Here is a 21,775-nt window from a genome sequence, read left to right as displayed (position 1 = left end):
TGTGCCCCCTATCGGAGGGGGATTAACCCCCTCACCCATCCTCTCCCCATTTACACACACCGGGCAGTCTGTGCCCCCTATCGGAGGGGGATTAACCCCCTCACCCATCCTCTCCCCATTTACACACACCGGGCAGTCTGTGTCCCCTATCGGAGGGGGATTAACCCCCTCACCCACCCTCTCCCCATTTACACACACCGGGCAGTCTGTGCCCCCTATCGGAGGGGGATTAACCCCCTCACCCACCCGCTCCCCATTTACACACACCGGGCAGTTTGTGCCCCCTATCGGAGGGGGATTAACCCCCTCACCCACCCTCTCCCCATTTACACACACCGGGCAGTTTGTGCCCCCTATCGGAGGGGGATTAACCCCCTCATCCGTCCTCTCCCCATTTACACACACACCGGGCAGTCTGTTCCCCTGAGAGTTGTCCTGAGCGCAGTTGGTGAGATGGAGGAACAGGGATTAGGCGGTGAAAGAGGAAGGGGGCAGGTCGTATGGGAAGCCTTTCGGACCCCCCCCCCCCCCCCCCCCCCAACCCTGTGCCACGTGCAAGCGGGTACGAGTGGAGGGGACGGCAGGTGAGTGTGTGGTTGGGAAGGTGGTACAGGAGGGAGTTCCTGGGGCACAGGGAGCAACTCTGGGGAGGATGGCGCATTTCGAAGCTGGGTTTGTGGGGGGTGGGGAGAGGGGGATGGAGTGTTGTTCGTAAACAGATCTCCCCGTGAGCCAATCTGCCCCTTCCCATTTTGGGAGGGCTTTAACCTGACCAGGCGAGAGGGGAGAGTGTGTCGGGGGGCATTGAGAGAGGATAGGAGAGGTGGGTCCACGCAACACCTCCTGGGTGTGGGGAAGGCCACTCACCCCAGCACAGAGGAGAGGGAGTGAAATCGAGGCCCTTGGACTGAGGGAGAATGCCTTGAGCTGGACGTCGGGGGGGATGGGCATCGACATGGATTCACGGGGTGAAGGAAATGAGAGCGGGAAACAGCAGTTCTACCAGGATGTCAATGTTCTTAGGCAGTTATAACAGGGAAAGGGCTTCAAATGCCCAAATATAAGTCCATACACAGAGGGACACAGCACAGAAACAGGCCCTTCGGCCCTCCACGTCTGTGCTGACCATTGTAAACTAATCCCATCTATCTGCACATGGCCCCAATCCCTCTATTCCTGAACTGTATAAGTCCTTCTCTGATTTGCTTTCCCAAAATGCAGCACCTCGCATTTATCTGAATTAAACTCCATCTGCCACTTCTCAGCCATTGGCCCATCGGGTCAGGATCCCGTTGCAGTCTCACTACACCTCTCGTACTTTTATCGCCCTCTATCAGATCGCCCCCTCAGCCTCTGTCGTTCTGGCGAAAACTATCCAAGTTTATCCAGCCTCCCCTTCCACCTCATGCACCCCAGTGCAGCTAACAGCCTGGTAAAAGCCCTCTCCAAATAAGGTGGTGACCTGAACTGTCCACAGTACCCCTGATGTGGCCCAAGTGAAGTTTTCTCCAGCTGCAGCATGACTTGCTAACGTTACTACTCAATGCCCCTTCCTGCTTCCCACCTTCTGCCCTTGTGCTGCCATTTTTGGGGAGATAGGATGTTTCCGATCGATTGTTGACACAGACGGATAACAACGCGCAGGGACTGGACGGGATTCATCCAGAGAGTTGGAAGGAAATGAGGGGAGAAGTTGCAGCTGCGCTGGCCACAATATTTCGGCCTTCCCTGGACTGAGGCGGTACTGCCAAGAGACTGAAAACATTCCTGATGGAGGGCTTTTGCCCGAAACGTCGATTCCCCTGCCCCTCGGATGCCGCCTGACCTGCTGTGCTTTTCCAGCGCCACCACACTCTGGTCTCCAGCATCCGCAGTCCTCGCTTTCTCCTGAGCGAACTTGACAGCCTTGTCGAAGAGAAGATAGTCCCGGCAATGACAGGCCCAGTTGGGTTATCGTTCGTGGGGGGTGGGGGTGGGTTAGCTTCAAGAAGTGTGGGGGATGGTTTCGGAGCTTTCAGGTGACTGTAAACGTGGGAGGTGGAGAATGTGGGACCGCGAAAGAACGTCAGTGTGGTGGGCAGGCAGGAGAGGGGGAGGGGGGGTGGGTAAGGCAAAACGCAGCAATGTGTGAGCTAATGGATGGAAAGGCAACATTAACTCAAGGGTACAGTCCGAAAGCAGATGAGGGAGCGACGTGTAACTGCGCGCTGATCATTGAAGGTGGCAGAGAGAGAGTATCAACTAAAGCAGAACACAAGGACATCATGTATCAGAGCAAGATCAGGCCATTCAGCCCATCAATACTGCTGTGCCATTCTGATTGTGGCCTGATGGTTTCTCATCCACCGTTCTCCTGTCTTCTCCCCTGTAATCCTTGATCCCCTTTACCAAGAACTCTGTCTCACCCACACTCCGTGTCCTGCCCTCCCCAGCCCTCAGAGTCCCACAGATTCCCCACCCCCTCCACCGAAAGGAATTCCTCCCCATCTCAGTTCCAAGGGTCGTCCCTTCACCCTGAGGCTGTGATTAGTCCCTTCTACTGGTGGATTAGATTAGATTACTTACAGTTTGGAAACAGGCCCTTCGGCCCAACAAGTCCACACCGACCCGCCGAAGCGTAACTCACCCATTCCCCTCCATTTACCCCTTACCTAACACTACGGGCAATTTAGCATGGCCAATTCACCTGACCTGCACATCTTTGGACTGTGGGAGGAAACCGGAGCACCCGGAGGAAACCCACGCAGACACGGGGAGAACGTGCAAACTCCACACAGTCAGTTGCCTGAGGCGGGAATTGAACCCGGGTCTCTGGCGCTGTGAGGCAGCAGTGCTAACCACTGGGGTGCTAACCACCTTCCCCATGTCCCCTATCGATATTCTGGAAGTTTCAATCTGAATCCCACCCCCACATCCTTCTCAAACTCCATCGAGTACAGACCCAGAGTTCTCAGCCCCTCCTCATATGACAAGTCCTTCATTCCCGGGATCCCTCTTGAAATCCTCACCCACACGCAGGCCGCAATATTTCAGCCTTCCTTGGACTGAGGCGGTAGTGCCAAGAGACTGTGAATAGTTGGGGGTCCCATCGCAGACCCCTGTGGGACATCACCAGCTGCCTTCCTGAAAAAGACCCTTTTGTCAAAGGCCTTCCTGAAATCCAAATAGGTCACATCCACTGGCTCCCCTTTGCCTATAATTTGCTCATGACCTCCTCAAAAAATTCAAACAGGTTTGTCAGACGTGATGTCCCCCTGACGAAGCTGTGCTGACTTAGCCCTGTTTTACCATGCACCTTTCCCACAACCTCATCCTTACGAACTCTGAAACTTTACTAAGGTCAGCCTAATCAACCGATTAGATTAGATTAGGCTATTTACAGTGTGGAAACAGGCCCTTCGGCCCAACAAGTCCACACCGACCCTTCGAAGAGTAACCCACCCTAACCTGCACATCCCTGGGCGCTATGGGTAATTTAGCATAGCCAATCCACCCTCACCTACACATCCCTGAACACTATGGGGTAATTTAGCATGGCCAATCCACCCTACCCTGCACTTCCCTGGGCACTATGGGTAATTTAGCATGGCCAATCCACCCTAACCTACACATCCCTGAGCACTATGGGTAATTTAGCATGGCCAATACACCCTAACCTGCACATCCCTGAGCACTATGGGGCAATTTAGCATGGCCAACCCACATTAACCTGCACATCTTTGGACTGTGGGAGGAAACCGGAGCACCCAGAGGACACCCACACAGATACGGGGAGAACGTGCAAACTCCACACAGTCGCCCCGAGGCTGGAATCAAATCCGGGAGTTTGGTGCTGTGAGGCAGCTGTGCTAACCACTGAGCCACAGTGCCACCATCTGTTGGTCTTTGGCAGTTCTCCCTCTAACTGTTCAAAATACCCCAAAACATCGGATCGTTTCACTGGTTTTAATATTACCAAAATGCTAAATTCAAGTTTGATTGGATTTTGGTATCTTGGAGCATAATTTAAATCGATTGGCCAAATTTGAATGTGTTTTTGTTTCATGGCAACCAGCTGCAGCTGTTCATTTTGACCAAGTGTTACCTTGTTCGCGACTCTCTGTGCTTTGTCAGTCCTTGTTAGCTTTTCGACTCTCTTAAAGGCACAGTACACACCTACACCTTCATAACACTTTATTGTACAGCATAGTTAAAACACAATACAAGAAAACACAGCTTAGCTGTAACTCTATCGAAACACTTAACAAAATATCAGATACAGTAACTATTACTAATTAACATTTCCAATGTAGTAACATCCCAGGCAAAGAAAAATTCAGTAAAATAGATTGTCTCAACTCTAGTGGTTCAAGAGGAAAACATTAAGACAAAACTCTGAGAGAGAGAGAGAGTAGTAGGGAGAGATGTACTGCAGCTTCCAAATTCTGCTCAGACCCCAGCAACTGAAAAACTAAAAACCCTGGTTCTATGGGAGCTTGACCCCACCCAGCCAGGCTGCTCCTATTGTTCCAACTCTTAAAAGAAAAACCAAAGCCTCACAAGCTGTTTATGGGATTTTGAAAGGCAGCTCGTCACCTCTGCCTTAAACCCTCTCCTCAAACATGAACAGGACAAAAAAAAACCTCTTAAAGCCATTGTATTGTCACAGCATTCACCTTTCTAACCAAAATCCTGGGATCCATCTGGTTTTGGAGCCAACACTATTGGCGATCTTCAGACTAGGTTCAGTCAACTCTGAATTTCTCTGGGCTTAAGCTCTGGGTATGCTTTCCTTTATTGGTCAGAGTATTGAGTACAGGAGTTGGGAGGTCATGTTGCGGCTGTACAGGACATTGGTTAGGCCACTGTTGGAATATTACGTGCAATTCTGGTCTCCTTCCTATCGGAAAGATGTTGTGAAACTTGNAGGGGAAAGATATAAAAGAGACCTAAGGGGCAACTTTTTCACCCAGAGGGTGGTACGTGTATGGAATGAGCTGCCAGAGGATGTGGTGGAGGCTGGTACAATTACAGCATTTAAGAGGCATTTGGACGGGTATATGAATAGGAAGGGTTTGGAGGGATATGGGCCGGGTGCTGGCAGGTGGGACTAGATTGGGTTGGGATATCTGGTCGGCATGGACGGGTGGGGCCGAAGGGTCTGTTTCCATCCTGTACATCTCTATGACTCTACTGATGTTGATCATCAGTCCTGACCCTCCTATGTCTCTTTAATGTAGCGTATCTCGACAAAGCGTCTCGTCCTTCCTCAGTAATCTCAGCATATCTATCCATCCTCTGAACACAAGAACAGTGTCTAACTGCCCCAGTATTTCCCTGTTAGCGAGTTGAGTCTGTGGCAAGATGTACCTAGAAGAGGGATACATTTCTCAGCCTGGTGACGAGGTGTCGATCCACGGTCATGTCTTTTGTTTTGAAAGGAAGCATGAGAGTGGGGGTTGCATTCAGACTCACACAGACCCAGCACTTTCGTTGTTGCTTTCAGTTCTTTCAATTGGGGTCCCCTCGATACAGCTCTCTGGATTCATTCTGTCGACGTCCCTTCCTCCTGGGCTGGAGGTGAGAGAGCAAGTGAGGGAAATACGTTCCGCTGAATTTGCCTTTGCCAGAGGGAGGTTGCGTTTGTGCTGTGTTGGAACAGTTTTGACGAACAGTCGTTAAAACGCACGTTTTGTTAAGTGTTTCGATAAGAGTTCAGGTTATGCTGATTCTTACTTGTTTCGTATTTTAGCCGTGGTGTAAGGATAAAAGGCATTTTTACTTCAAGAGCTCGACCAACATCTGGAATGCAGCGCCCGACACTGGTCTTTCAATAAGCGTGAGTTGCCTCAGGACATTCGGTATGTCCACAAGGACCCTCACTAACCTTTTCAGTTGCACCGTCTGGGTGTATAATGGCCTGGTGTGGCATGTTCTCTGCCCAGGAGCGGAGGAAACGACAGAAAATGGTGTGTACCACCCAGACCTTGCACCCATTCACACGGCTCTCTGTCAACATCGTCAACTGACTCACTCTTTGTTATCCTCCACGACACTTACAACCTCTTCATCCTCTTGCCCACACCCTTTCAACACGTTTATCTGACATAACAGATTTTTTTTTCTCCTCCAATCAGGAGCTTTAATCAGTTAATGACTTCACTCGCCCTCTTGACTACTTCATATGGACCAATGAATTTTACTATCGGAGTTTCACTTTGTAAAGGCCAAAATTTCATCTGCTTGAAACTCTCTTGAATGCTTATCTGCCTGCGAGCCTTCTAAATCTTCCTGGCTCAGAGGTCGGGGCACTACCACTGTGCCTCAAGACTCCAAATTGTCTCGGTGTTCTGGCTTTCGTGAGCAGGGGGATCGAGTTTAAGAGCCGCGAGGTTTTGCTGCAGCTCTACAAGTCCCTGGTGAGGCCACACTTGGTCTGGTCGCCCTACTCTAGGAAAGATACAGGGGCTTTGGAGAGGGTGCAAAGAAGGTTTACCAGGACTGGAGGGCTTGCCTTATGAAGAAAGGTTGACTAAGCTCGGACTTTTCTCTCTGGAGAGAAGGAGGAAGAGAGGAGACCTGATCGAGGTGTACAAGATAGTGAGAGGCATGGAGAGAGTCAATAGCCAGAGACTCTTCCCCAGGGCAGGGCTGACTGATATGAGGGGGGGTCTTAGTTTAAAATATTAGGAGAAAGGTATAGAGGAGACGTCAGAGGTTGGTTCTTTACGCAGAGAGTTGTGAATGCATGGAATGCGTTGCCAGCTGTGGTGGTGGAAGCAGAGACATTAGGGACATTTAAGCGACTGCTGGGCATGATCATGGAGAGCAGTGAGTTGAGGGCTGCGTAGGTTATTATATTTTACATTAGGATTAAACCTCAGCACCACATCGTGGGCCAAAGGGCCTGTTCTGTGCATTGGGGACATTTAAGCGACTGCTGGGCATGCTCATGGAGAGCAGTGAGTTGAGGGCTGCGTAGGTTATTATATTTTACATTAGGATTAAATCTCGGCACCACATCGTGGGCCAAAGGGCCTGTTCTGTGCTGTACGTTTCTATGTTCTATGGTTTATTTCCTTTATCTAAGTAACTAATGCGTCATATCCAACTGCGGCTTGTCCACAATCTCAAAAGACGTTCACATCCTTCCACCCTCCCCTACATGTTCCTGTCAGTCTTTCCAAAGCCTTGGAAATGTCATCCAACATTGAGGAATCATCTACCTCCTTCAACAACTTCTTCCTAATCCATTTTAACTGAGCTCTAACCTCCTGACTGTAAATCTATTCAAGTGAGCGAAGTCCAGTTGATTCATTTGGAAAAACCTCCCGGCGCCAATAACAAACACCAATCCTTTGACCCAGTCCTGTTCGTGTTTGGGAAGAGTCTGCTGAGGACGGTGATGGTGCCTTTCCAAAGCTCCCCGTGTTTGTGCTTGGTCTAACGAAAACTGTTGATGTGGAGTTAAGCCCCTCGATTGGGGGGTCTAGATTAGAGCGGTGCTGGAAAAGCACAGCAGTTCAGGCAGCATCCGAGGAGCAGGAAAAGCGACGTTTCGGGCAAAAGCCCTTCATCAGGCACCCAAAGGAAACCCATGCAGACACAGGGAGAATGTGCAACTTCCACACAGACAGCCATCTGAGGCTGGAATGGAACCCGGGTCCGTGGCACTGGGAGGCAGCAGCGCTTACCACTGAGCCACTATGCTGCCTACATACACAACAATATTTTTTATGAGCGAAGTATGCTTTGAAATTTTAAAAAAAGCTTGAGGCAGTTGCCGCCAAGACGCAGTGAGGTCTTTCCGCTGAAGTATAATAAGGGTCTGTTCAGTTATCAGACCCTCTCATTTCCTCAGATGCAAGTAAGTAATGCCTTGCCTGAGTGGTACATGCCTTCGGTTTTTGCAACTGTAATGTCAAATCCTAATGGCTGCTTTTCTTGAAACACAAAGACTATGCAGAACTGTTTTAGTACCTGGAAATATAGATAAAGACGTTTTATGAAGAATGTATATGCTTGGAGTTTTGAAATAAAAACCTTAAAGGAAACTTGCAGCAGAGAATGAACAACCAGATAGCTTTCAAAGAGCCAGGAAAGATTAGATGAGCTGAATGGCATCTTGTACTGAATGGTTCTGATGTGTAGCCTTAGGATTGGGAACATTTACAGATGATTACACAGTATTGAGGTCTATTGGCAACTGTTCCATTCACGATGTATCCAATGTCAGCAGATATTCACGTCTGGTCTGAACTGAGGCAGGTAGTAGCTTCCATGCTACTCAATTACCAAGAGACAACTAATTGGAACTGGATGAGATATCTGCCCTGGAGCATCCTGATGTAATTTCTGGATTGAATTCCACTGTCATTTATAAGACAATAAGACCACAAGAAATAGGAACAGGAGTAGGCCTGTCTAGCCTGTACCACTATTCAGTAGGGTCATGGCTCATTGACACTCCTCACGTCCACTTCCCTGCCTTTTCCCCATTCCCTGACTGATTAAGAATCGATGCATCTTAGCCTTTAGCACACGCAAGGACTTTGCCCCCACAGCTCTGAGACAAGGAGTTCCAAAGGCTCACAACCTTCCCATTGCATATGGTAGCAACTGCTCTGAAAGCTATAGAGGGATGAAAGGGTGGCACAGTGGCTCAGTTGTTAGCACTGCTGTCTCACAGCGCCAGGGATCCAGAGTCGCTTCCCGCCTTTGGCAGCTATCTATGTGAAGTTTGCACATTCGCTCCATGTCTGCGTGGGTTTCATCTGGTTCCTTTCTGCAGGTCAGGTGAATTGGTCATGCTAAGTCGCCCATAGTGTTAGGTGCATTAGTCAGGGATAAATGTTGGGAAATTGGTCTGGTTGGGTTTCGTCTCAGAGGGTCAGTGTGGACTTGTTGGGCCAAATGGCCTGTTTCCCCATCGTAGGTAATCTGATCTAGTAAATGTTGATTGGCTTCCAGAGGATTAGATGTCAAAGTTATATCTCCATTGAAAACATTATTCTGGGAATTCTGCTCAACTCAGCTGCAGGTCACCAGATCCCAGCAAATAATTATTAAGAACAGACCGACTACATTTCTCTGATGATTGCAGAGATGTTCCGCCCAGGTTATGACAACAGAAAAACCTGAAGAATGATTTGTGTTGATGTGACACTGTTCACAGCCTCTTGACGTTGCAAATCTCTTTGCTGTCTGTGAATTGCTGCCTATGGTGCGGCATGGTGGTTCAGTGGTTAGCACTGCAGTGGTTAGTTCACAGGGACCCAGGTTCGATTCCACCCTTGGGTGACTGTCTCTGTGGATTTTGTACATTTCCCTGTATCTGCGTGGGTTTCCTCCAAGTGCACTGGTTTTCTCCCACAGTCCAAAAATGTGCCAGTTAGGATTAGCCATGGGAAATGCAAGGTTATGGGGATGGGGTGGGTCTGGATGGGATGCTCTTTGGAAGGTCAGTGTGGGCTAGATGGGCTGAATGGCCTGCTTCCACACTGTCAGGATCCTACGAATGAAATCCATTGTTGGCTCCTCAAGATATGGCCACACACCACAGATATTGAAAACCCAACATTTTCAAGGAATATCCACAAATTCTGCCCTGTGGAAGGGTTCTCGACACTTAAATAATTACAGCCTGATTAAAGTATGAAGCCAGGGATTTTCTGCCATACCTGTTATTTCCACTTCCACTTCCAGGAATGGACTCCAACGTCCATCTTCTCTTTGATGGAAGACCCTTCGGCTGGCCTTGAACTGTACGGTCAGGAGAAATAACGATAAAGTCAGTGAATCCAAATTTCAGCAAGGGTGTATTTTTAAACTCGGGACAGAATTGCAGTTCATCACATTTATTGTTCCAGGCTTTACTCAAGTCTTCTGCTGAAGATCTGACCAAGAGGTTGGTGGAAAGCCATTTCAAAAGGCAGTAGGTAATTGCTTGGATTGGGGCAAAAGGACAGAGCAATTGGGAAGGAATGGGATAGTGGGGTTAGCAGTTCCTGCGGGCCAGTAAAGGCATGGTGGACTGCAAGGCACTCCTTCTATGCTGTAAGATAGACGAAGAAACTAAATGTTGCGCAGACCATATATCAGGCAATCTTTGTGAATATTAACCTCTCCAGCCACCAGTTCCAGTCAATGTGACTCAAACGTATATGTCAAGCCTTAAACTTATCGACTGCCTTTTGCACTTTTAAAAGTGGCTGAAAAGGTTCTATCACTTACAATCACTTGAATGCCAGGTACAGTTATGAAAATGATGTGAAATTCCCATTAGGAATTAGCCTGGACTCGATGATCGGCAGGAAAAATATTTCAAAGTACTATTTGTTTTGTGTTCAACACATAGATATGTCCATGTGGTGTGAGGGTCACTGGCACATCCAGATAAATCAGAAACAAATACAGAAATTGCTGGAAAAGCTCAGCAGGTCTGGCAGCATCTGTGGAGAGAAATCAGATTTAATGTTTCAAGTCCCTCAGAGCAGATGAAACCGATCCTGTTGTTTAATGTGGAAATTTGTTTTGCTGCAGCTGCTGTTTACCCAACTGTTGACGGTGGGGAGGGGGGGCGAGTATTATGTCCCAGGTCGGGATTGTAATGTTGCCTGTCTCTCAAGTCCCCTCACAGTCTGACTTCACTGTCTTTGCTCCCTGACACAGTTCCACCTGAGCACATCAGGCAGCAGCTGAGGAGCAGGAAAATCGATGTTTCAAGTAAAAAAACCCTCATTAGGAATGAGGCTGGGAGCCTCGGGGGTGGAGAGGTAAATGGGAGGGGTGTGGGCTGGGGGGAAGGTAGCTGAGAGTGCAATAGGTGGATGGAGGTGGGGGTAAAGGTGATAGGTCGGAGGCGAGGGTGGAGCGGATAGGTGGGAAGGAAGATGGACAGGTGGGACAGATCATGAGGACAGTGCTGAGCTGGAAGGTTCGAACTGGGGTAAAGTGAGGGGGGAGAGGGGAAACTGGTGAATTCCCTGTTGATGCCATGGGCTTGTAGGGTCTCAAAGTGGAAGATGAGCCGTTCTTCCTCCAGGCATCGGGTGGTAAGGGAGAGGTGAGGTTGATGGAGTGGAAGGTGAGGGTGTTCTGTCCTTCTTGCGGTTGGAGGGGTGGGGTTCAAGGGCAGAGGTGTGTGATGTGGATGAAATGCGCTGGAGGGCATTATCAACCATGTGGGAGGGGAATTGGGAATAAGGGAATAAGGAATAAGGTCGTCTCAACATTGACATTTTCTGCAAACCACTGACTCCCACAGCCACCTGGATTACACCTCCTCCCACCCTGCCTCCTGCAAAAATGCAATCTTTCATTCCTAATTCCTCTGCCTCTGCTGTATCTGCTCCCAGGAGGACCTGTTCCACCACTGAACACACCACATGACCTCCATCTTTAAATATTGCAATTTCCCCTCCCACATGGTTGATGATGCCCTCCAACGCATCTCATCCGTGTTCCGCACTTCCGCCCTCAAAACCTACCCCTCCAACTGCAGCAAGGACACAACCCCCCTCATCCTCACCTTCCACCCCACCAACCTCTGGAGACATGGTGTCATCCTCCACCATTTCCACCACCTACAAACGGACCCCACCACTAGGGATATATTTTCCTCCCCACCCCTATCCGCTTTCTGTAAAGACCGTTCCCTCAGTGACTACCTGCTCAGATCCACGCCCCCCAACAACCCACCCTCTCCTCCCGGCACATTCCCCTGTCACTGCAGGAATTGCAAAACCTGCGCCCAGCTCCCCCCACACCTCCATCCAAGGCCCCAAAGGAGCCTTCCACATCCAACAAAGTTTCACCTGCACTTTCACACATGTCATTTGCTGAAGCCGTTGCTCCCGATATGGTCTCCTCTACATTGGGGAGACTGGACGCCTCCTCGCACAGCGCTTTAGGGAACATCTCCAGGACACCTGCACCAATCAACCCCACCACCCTGTGGCCGAATACTTCAACTCCCCCTCCCACTCTGCCGAGGACATGCAGGTCCTGGGCCTCCTCCATTACGACTCCCTTACCACCCAAAGCCTGGAGGAACTTCGCCTATTCTTCTGCCTTGGGACCTTCCAAACACACAGGATCAATGTGGATTTCACCATTTCCTCATTTCCACTCCCCCCACCTTATGCCAGTTCCAACCTTCCAGCTCAGCACCGTCCTCATGATCTGTCCCACCTGTCAATCTTCCTTCCCACCTATCCACTTTTTGCTTTCCTGTCTCCTTACTGTCTCCTTTTCCCTTGCGTCCTCATCACCCCTTTTGTCATATCATCCTTGCTGTCTCCTGCCCTGTGAAGGACTGTTCTTTCATCTCCATTGCCACTGTCTACCCTGACCTTGGCCGTAATTACGAGGGATAACTCCGGGCTTGTTAGCAATTCACATAGGCCTACGATTTTTTAACCTCTGCAAAGATATTTCCCAGGTAACTGCTCTTTTCCAGACTCTTGCTGTTTCACACTCCTTTCTGCTTTCGACCATCCACAGGATTTTCGTTTTCCCCTCTGCAACCGTTGTTCTAGAAAACACTTGTGTCCCAGCGTTTCACCAAGTATCGCAACATATTGCCAACTTGCACTGTCCCTTCGCTTGGATGGCTGGTATGTGATGCCAACAGTGTGGGTTCAATTCCCGCACCCACTGAGGTCACCATGAAAGCCTCTCACACTTGTAATGTCCCTTCACTTGGCTACGCAAACAGGAGGCTGGAAGAACACAGCGAGTCAGGCAGCATCGGGAGGTGGACAAGCCAACATTTTGGGTATAACCCTTCTTCAGGTCTAAGGATGGGGATGCAGATAAAGGGGTGGTGGGGGAGGGTTTTGGGTGGGGAGGGGACAGGGTGGTGAGGATGGTGTAGGTGGAGACAGGCAGAGGGTCCGACCTGGTTGGTCAATGGGAGGAATGAATCCTGTTGGTAGCAGAGTGGAAGGGAAGGGAGTCAGGGGATGGGGAGGGAGGTTATTTGAAATTGGAGAACTCAATGTTGAGCCCTCCCGGCTGTAGGCCGCCCAGGCGGAAGATGAGGTGTTCCTCCAATTTGCGCTGTGATTCATTTTGGCAATGGATGAGGCCAAGGATGGTCATGTCGGAAAGGAAGTGGGAAGGGGGATTTGAAATGGACGGTGACTGGGAGGTCAGGCTGGCCCTTACAGACTCAACTGAGATGCTCAACGAAACGTTCATTTAGTTAACGTTTCGTTGAGCATCTCAGTTGAGTCTGTAAGGGCCAGCCTGACCTCCCAGTCACCGTCCATTTTGGTCTCACCGATGTCAAGAAGACCACACCCGGATACAGGTTGGCTCGGATGGAGGAGATACAGGCAAACCTCTGTTTCAGCTGGAAGGAACTGTTTGGGGACGGCTGGTACCTGATGCCAACAGCATGGGTTCAGTTCCCACACCAGCCGCGGCTATACCATGAAAGACTCTCCTTCCCAATCTCACCCCTCACAGAAAGCAGGGTGACCCTCAGCTGAGGAGATAACGCCACCAGTTGTTTCTCTCGTCCTTCCCAATGAGAGAGCAGGCATGCAGTCCGATAAGACTGTGGCAACTTTACCTTGATATCACCAGGGCTGTTTTGATGCACGGGTCATCAATAGAACATTACCTGCTGGCTCCGGGAGTGGTGGCATTAGATTGGACAAGGGTTGCAGCCTAGAATGACTGAAGACACCTAAAGCATCCTTCCCGCTTCCATAGGATGTGTCAATTTCGTAGGAATGCAAATCTTCAAAGACCTTGAGTGGGTGAAAATGGAGCATCAGTCCAACATCGCTTCCGCTTTTGACCGCGCTAACCCGTGCTTCAAATCACTTTCTGCACATTAAGGTTCAGAGAATGGAACAGTTGCCACTTCAGAAATCCAGACCCATTTTTGACCTCTCCCACCCTCCAGGAACTTGGCTAAGACCTGACAAACTTCTAGATTTGAAACTCCGCCATGATGTGGAGGTGCTGGTGTTGGACTGGGGTAGACAAAGTTAAAGATCATATAACACCAGGTCACAGTCCAACAGCTAGCTACCTGATGAAGGAGCGGCACTCTGAAAGCTAGTGCTTCCAAATAAACCTGCTGGACTATAACCTGGTGTTGTGTGGTTTTTAACTCACTTTAGCCAGATGGAGTCTATGGCTTTTAAAATGGTTTTTCACTCGATTCCGTTAGTTCAGTGCTCAGTAGGTTTAGTTAAGATGACCATTATAACTAACATGGATTAGCTATTGGATGGTTCAGGAACATATCAAAACTATTCTACTTTTGGTTTTGTTTTTCACGACATTATAGGCATCACCAGTGCATGTAATAGGCAGATGTATGTTATATGTCCTAACTTCCCTTCTAGAATGCCCCTTGTTTAAACTGATATTGTCCAAGTGTGCTGGTAAACACACAGTGCCTTCAGGAAGGGAATGCCATAATGGTAACGTGGCAACAGTAAAGCAATGCCAATATAGTTCCAAGTCAGGATGGGGCCTGGCTTGGTGGGGAATTTGCAGGTAGTGGTGCCCCCGACTGTCTTCCGCCCTCATCCTTCTGATTGTCGGAGGTCCCAAGTTAACAAAATGCTGTCAAAGGACCATTGACCAGTTTGCCACAGTGCATCTTGTCCATTATACTCAACCATTCCTGAAGAAGGGCTCATGCCCGAAACGTCGATTCTCCTGCTCCTCGGATGCTGCCTGACCTGCTGCGCTTTTCCAGCAACACATTTTCAGCATCATACTCAACCTCCTTGCCAGCTGTACAAGGCTGACCATGAAGAAGGCAGCTTTGTCCTGGGTGGTTTTAGGCTTGCTCAATGAGACACACCCCTCTGGGGGAGGACTCCATCACATCCTTGACTTGTGCCCTGCAGATGATGGACAAGCTTTGGGAAGTCAGGCGATGTGTTCCTCACTGCAGAGTTTCCCACCTCGGATTGACATTGTATTGATGCGGTTGGTCTTGTCATCGCCAACTCGGGACTACTGATGGTGAGGAAATAGAGCCAATTGATCTCAGGAGGAGATCTTTAGATTCTCTTCTCCATTTCTCTTTTCCACCTCAACCTCAGAATGATAATGGAGCACCATTAGACGCTACGGGCAGCAATCTAAATGGGTTTGGGTTGATCAGTTCCCGTAGTTGACTGGATAGCTAGTTAATGATATAAGCAGCATGGGTTCAATCCTCGCACCAGCTGAAGTTACCTCATTTTCTCAATCTCTCCCCTTGCCTGAGGCATGGTGAACCTGAGATTAAGCCGCCACTGGTTATCTCTCCCTAATGGGAGAGTAGCTGTATGATCTGATAAGACTATAGTGAGTTCACCTTTTTAAATGTAACTTCAGAAAAACTGAACGTAAAATGGATGTAGGTTGGGGTGCTCCCCAGTATACATTCTCTTTGATGTTTAGAAAGTAGGTGCTGGAGTAGGCCATTCAGCCCCTCGAGCCTGCTCCACCATTCAATACGATCATGGCTGATCGCACAATCTCAGTATCCCATTCCCAGTTTCTCTCTGTACCCCTTGACCCCTTTAGCTGCAAGGGCCACATCCAGCTCCCTCTTGAATATATCTATCAAACTGGCTCCAACAGCCTCCTGTGGGACAGAATTCCACAGGTTCACAGCACCCTGAGTGAAGAAATTCTTCCTCCTCTCAGTCCTGAATGGCTTCCCCCTTATTTGTAGACTGTGACCCCTTGTTTTGGACTTCCCTGACATCAGGAATATTCTTCCCGCCTCCCGCCTGTCCAGTCCCATCAGGACTTTATAAGTTTCTTTGAGATCCTCCATCATTCTTCTAAATTCCAGTGAGTACAAGCCTGATCGAGTCAATCTTTCTTCATATGTTTAAGAGAATCAGGCAGGGCTTGGGTAGGGAGCTTATATCTGTTGTTTTGCCCTGACAGCTGATGTTAAAACTACCCTATGTGTTAAGATGGAAGAATACGATAACAAGTCGTTGATCCCTGACTGCCTGTGCATTCAACAGGATCAAGGCTGATCATTAACTTCAATTCTGATCAAGATCCCGTTGTAATCCGAGGTAACCTTCTTTGCTGTCCACTACACCTCCAATTCTGGTGTCATCAGCAAACTTGATAACTATATCTCCTAAGTTTACAGCCAAATCATTTATATAAAAAGCAGTGGTCCCAGCACCGATCCTTATGGCACTCCACTGGTCACAGGCCTCCAGTCTGAAAAACAACCCTTCACCACCACCCTCTGTCTTCGACCTTTGAGCCAGTTCTGTATCCAAATGGCTAGTTCTCCCTGTATTCCATGAGATCTAACCTTGTTAATCAGTGTCCCATGCGAAACCTCGTCGAACACCTTACTGAAGTCCATGTAGGGCACATCCACTGTTTTGCCCTTATCAATCCTCTTTGTTACTTCTTCAAAAAACTTAGTCAAGTTCGTGAGACATGATTTCCCACGCACAAAACCGTGTTGACTATCGCTAATCAGTCCTTGTCTTTTCAGATGCACGCAAATCCTTTCCCTCAGGATTCCCTCCAATAACTTGCCCACCACCAATGTCAGACTCACTGCTCTATCGTTCCCTGGCTTTTCCTTACCACCTTTCTTAAATAGTGGCACCACGTTAGCCAACCTCTAGTCTTTTGGCACCTCACCTGTGACTTATTTTTATATTTTCAAGCACTGGGTCACCCCAGCTCTCCAATGATAGAGAATTTCCAAGTTTCATTACCACTTGAGTTACCAAATATCTTCTCACCCCAGTCCTAAATGGCTGGGCTCTTATTCAGAAACAATGACCCTCTGTCCAACAGTCACCCATGGCAGGGGTTAAAATATCTCCAGCACCTCCCCTGTTAAATGCCTTAAGAACTTTACAGACCCCTTCTGATCTTCTGAATTCTGGAGATTATGCACCGCGTCTTCTCAAGCTGATTTAGAGTAGGATAAAAGGCCAGCACAACATCGAGGATCGAAGGGCCTATACTGTGCTGTTCTGTTCTATGTTCTATGCTCCTTCAAGGTCAATGATCTCACCCCAGGAATCAGTCCAGTGAAAATGTGCAACACAATCTTAAGGGGCAAGATATTACTCTGCGTATAAGGAGTAAAGTCTCCAGTGAAGGGGGGGAATCGCAGTGCAGTGGCTTTGCTACTGGCCTGCTCATCCCCAAACCCAATGTAATGATTTACTGACTGCAGTTCAAACCCCACAGCCAGGTAGCTGGTGGAATTTAAACTCCTGCCTCAGAGTGAAGGCGCAACCATTTAGAACTGGGATGAGGAGAAATTTCTGGTGGTGAAACTGTGGACCTCATTGTCACAGAAGGCTGTGGCAGAAGATTTTCGACACCAGGTCATTAAGAGAGAGAGAGAGAGACTTAGGTTCTTGATTAGTAAAGGGATCAAGGGCCAGCACCCGCAGTCCTCACTTTTGCCATAAAACCATAAGACATAGGAGCAGAAATTAGGTCATTCAGCCCATTGAGTTGGCTCCGCCATTCAATCATGGGTGATAAGTTATGGGTAGAAGATTGAGTTGAGAAATATTGAATAGCAGAGCCAACTCAATGGGCAGAAAGGCCTAATTTCTGTGTCTATGTCTTACGGCCTTAAGGTCTAACCCTTGCCCCCCCTCTCCCCCCTCCCCCCACCCCCCACTTACCCATGGGCCTATTGGCCTAATTCTACTCCTCCATCTTATAGTCTTATGCATCATTTTAGTGATGTCAATTGTTCTCATAACATACAATCTGGCAAACTCACTACCATCTTAGACTGATCTGTCTTTACACATGAATCCATATCCACAGCAACATGATTGCCTCCTAACTGCAGTCTGAAATGGTTTAGCAAGGCACTGCACTTGACAGGCAATGAGGGATGGGCAACAAATTGCCAGGCTGTGCCCATCTCTCAGAGCAGAGCAAATGAAACAGAAAATGCAACGCGTCTTATTTCTCCCATTCTATCCAATCTCTTTGTGACAGGGAGTGGTTTACCTTTCCATGCCCAGTTCTGTACTGTCAGTAGTTTAATGACATTTCACAGCACGGATTAACTTCAAACGAATATGTGGAAGCTCATGCTATTCAATGCAACGTTACCTTCCTCATGGTGATAATGTCCTGGGTGTGTAATTGTTTAAGTCTGGGATCTACCGCATGCACAAAGACCTCGGCTGGATTGTCAGACCAAATTGATAGCTCCAATCCATAATCTTCCTGGTGCGGGAGCAATGCTGAATTGACCTGAAACTATAAATCACAGTCAGACAGTGAGCCTGAAGAGACAGCGAGCTGGAAGAGATCCTGTGGGTATGAAATTAACTCGGAGACAAAACATAGGGTGATGCTGGATGGCTGGCTTTCAGTATGAAGCCTGCCCCTCACAGGAATGCACTACAGGGTGAGCCTTTCAAGTGTCACTTTGTGAATACACATTGGCAGTTCTTTTCTGAAGTTTTGTGCCCAGTGCAAAATCAAATTACTCTGGTATATAAAAAAAAGAAAACAGATGATGCTGGAAATATCCAGCAGGTAAGGCAGCACCTGCTTTTTCAGACCATGACCTTCAAACTGGTTGCGGATTATCAGCTCAGAGGCATGGTCTCGTTGAATGGCAGAACAGATTCGATGGGCCGAATGGCCCACTTCTGCTCCGACGTCCTGCAGCCTTATATCCAGAACCATACCATAACAATAATGATTGTAAAACTGGAAGGAACGTCAATGTGTCTTTTAGCCTCTTGCTCCCTGAACAGCTTCAAGATAAAAAGTACCAAAGACAGTAAAAAAAAATCATAACGAGGAAACGAAAGCAGAAAATGCTGGAAATCCTCATTAGGTCTGGCAGCAGCTGTGGGGATAGGAACAGAGTTAAAGTTAGATCAATGTGAGGTGCTGCATTTTAGGTAGGGCAAACCAGGGCAAGACTTTTGGTAAGGTCCTAGGGAGTGTTGCTGAACAAAGAGACCTTGGAGTGCAGGTTCATAGTTCCTTGAAAGTGGACTCACATGGAGACAGGGAGGTGAAGAACGTGATTGGTTCACTTGCCTTAATTGGTCAGAAAATTGAGTACAGGAGTTGGGATGTCATGCCGCGGCAGTACAGTACATTGGTTAGGCCACTTTTGGAATACTGCGTTCAATTCTGGTCACCCTTCTACAGGAAGGACGTTGTTAAACTTGAAAGGGTGCAGAAAATATTTACAAGGATGTTGCTGGGACTGGAGGGCTTGAGCCATAGGGAGAGGCTGAATGGGCTGGGGCTATTTTCTCAGCAGTGTCAGAGGGGGAGGGGTGACCTTAAAGAGGTTTATAAAATCATGAGAAGGTGAATAGCCAAGGGTCTTTTCCCTGGGGTGGCGGAGTCCAGAACCAATGGTTTAAGTTGAGAACAGATAGATTTAAAAAGGACCTGAGAGGTAACTTTTTCATGCAGAGGGTGGTGTGTGTATGGAATGAGCTGCCGGAGGAAGTGGTGGAGGCTGGTACAATTACAGCATTTAAAAGGCATCTGGATGATGACATGATTAGAAAGGGTTTCGAGGGATATGGACCAAATGCTGGCAGATGATACTCGGTCAGATTGGAATGTCTGGTCGGCTCAGATGAGTTGGGCCGAATGGTCTGTTGCAGTGCTGTACATCTCTATGACTCTACTCCAGCTCTGCAACCTTTCGTCAGATGGAGCCAATGAGGTTTTTTTTCTCACAAGACAGGGAGTGGGAAGTAGATCTTTGATAGTTCGGAGGGCAGGAGAGATTAAATTACAAAAGGTTTCAAAGCCAAAGTGAGGGCTAATGGAAGAAGTGTACAAAAACATGTCTCCCAAGGTCATGCGAAGGGCAGGATTCCGAATGGATGCTGCCAGATAGAAAATGAAGGAAATATGGTAGGCCAAACCAAGCTGGGAGAGAAGATCATTGCTTAAAATTTTTGGACTCAGTGTTGAGCCCAGAAAGATGTCCAGTGCTCATTTGAAAGCTCCTTGAGCGTGTGTTGAGGTTCAGTGGAACACTGGCTGAAACAGGTTACCCATTAAAGATAGGGAATGGAAACTAATTACATGGGTCAGACAAAAGGAACAGGGAATAGCAAACCTTTTCATCACATAAGCTCTCCACTTCGACCCATAGGGAATCCACGACAATTTCCTCTTTGCCTTTGTCATCGACGACATAGTAAGCCACAATGCGGAAGTAAGGGATCATGTCCCAAGTGATATGAATGTCAAATGTGGTCTCTGGCACTCTCTCAACTCTCCGCAGGTCCAGCACTTTGCCTTTTCCGAGAACCTGAGAGAAACGCAGAGCTGTGATTAGAGAGAACACACGCTGATGTTAGATGCAGGCAAAGGACAGGTCACACATGACAATTTCACAGAGCTACACGCCATTGTCCAGTTGAATACGGCACTTGCCGGACCCCACCTGGAGTGCGCCATTCAGTTCTGAGCACCAGGAAGGATACTTTAGTCTCGGAGTGGGATCAGTGCTGATCCAATAAGGTAGCACTGTTGCCAAAAAGGATTACATTATGAAGCTAAGTTACATGGATCAGGCTTGGATTCCTTTGAATATAGAAGTTTGAGGAATTGAGGTTTTTAAGATAATCAAAGAAGTTGGTCGGGTAGGTAAAGTGGAAACTATTTCCTCTGGTGGAGCACCCCAGAACAATATATATATGAGAGAGAGAGAAAGAAAGAGAGACAGAGAGAGAGAGAGAGAGAGAAAGAGAAAGAAAGACAGAGAGAGAGAGAGAGAGAAAGAAAGAAAGAAAGAGAGAGAGAGAGAGAAAGAATCACTCTGCGTCACAGACTACCAACTGAGCTCACTGATTCCACAAAGCTTTGGGTAAAGATGTTCCTCCTCATTTCAGACTTAAATGATCACTCCCTAACCTTGTGTCTGTTCTGTCATACTCTAGATTCATCAAATACAATCCCTGCTATGCAGAAAGGGGTTATTTGGCCCATCAAGTCTGCAGCAACCCTCAAAGAGCACCCCACCCAGACCCACTTCCCTATAAAATTCCTAATGAAGGGCTCTTGCCCAAAATGTCAATTCTCCTGCACCCCACTCTCAACTCTGATCACCAGTCCTCATGTTCCTATGCCAATAGCTGTCCCACCTAACCTGCACATCTTTGGACTGTGGGAGGAAATCGGAGCACTCCCACACAGACAGAGAGAGAATGCATAAACTCCACACGGAGAGTCACCCAAGGGTGGGATTTAATCCAGGTCCCTGGCACTGAGAGGTAGCAGTACTAACCACTGAACCACCCTTTCTCACCTGTCCTGACAAAAACAGGTCTCATTGCTCTGGATGCCGGGGAATATTGGCCCAGTTTGTTCAGTGACTGAGAGAATGTGAGCACTGCAAATGCTGGAAGATCAGAGTCAAATCGTGTGGTACTGGGGAAAGCACAGCTGGTCAGGCAGCATCCAAGGAGCGGGACAGTCGATGTTTCAGCCATAAGCCCTTCATCAGGAATGTAGGCGGTGGGAAAAGTAGCTGAGAGGTAAATAAGAGGGAGGTGAGGAAGGTAGCTGGGAAGGTGATGGGTAGATACAGATGGGAGGTGATTATGATAGGTTGGAGGGGAGAGTGAAGTGCATAGAGGGGAAGGAAGATGGACAGATCGGACAGGTCAAGAGGGCGGCATTAACGGCGACTTCACTAGTTTCCAAATCTTGCCTCCTCCTACCTCATCCCAGAACCAACCCCCCAACTCGGCACTACTCTCCTGACCTGTCCATCTTCCTTCCTTCCTATCCACTCCACCCTCCTCCACCGACC

General features: G+C 48.3%; 1 protein-coding gene across 1 annotated transcript in view; it reads right to left on the bottom strand.

The window, feature by feature from the left end:
- LOC122541244 overlaps positions 1–20,418 on the bottom strand; it is a 27,078-nt gene extending 6,660 nt beyond the window's left edge. Inside the window, exons 1-6 of the mRNA XM_043677860.1 lie at positions 20,395–20,418; positions 20,075–20,269; positions 18,079–18,228; positions 13,610–13,739; positions 9,620–9,741; positions 7,863–7,959 (exon numbers count right to left, since the gene is read on the bottom strand). Of these exons, the coding sequence (XP_043533795.1) occupies positions 7,863–7,959; positions 9,620–9,741; positions 13,610–13,739; positions 18,079–18,228; positions 20,075–20,269; positions 20,395–20,418 (718 nt within the window). The remainder of the gene's footprint in view (positions 1–7,862; positions 7,960–9,619; positions 9,742–13,609; positions 13,740–18,078; positions 18,229–20,074; positions 20,270–20,394) is intronic.
- Positions 20,419–21,775: the final 1,357 nt, after the last annotated feature.

This window comes from Chiloscyllium plagiosum, chromosome 37 (genome assembly GCF_004010195.1).
Source record: "Chiloscyllium plagiosum isolate BGI_BamShark_2017 chromosome 37, ASM401019v2, whole genome shotgun sequence".
Lineage (NCBI taxonomy): Eukaryota > Metazoa > Chordata > Chondrichthyes > Orectolobiformes > Hemiscylliidae > Chiloscyllium > Chiloscyllium plagiosum.
The sequence above is the reverse complement of the archived record's forward strand: the minus strand, read 5'-3'. Positions and strand labels throughout refer to the sequence as shown.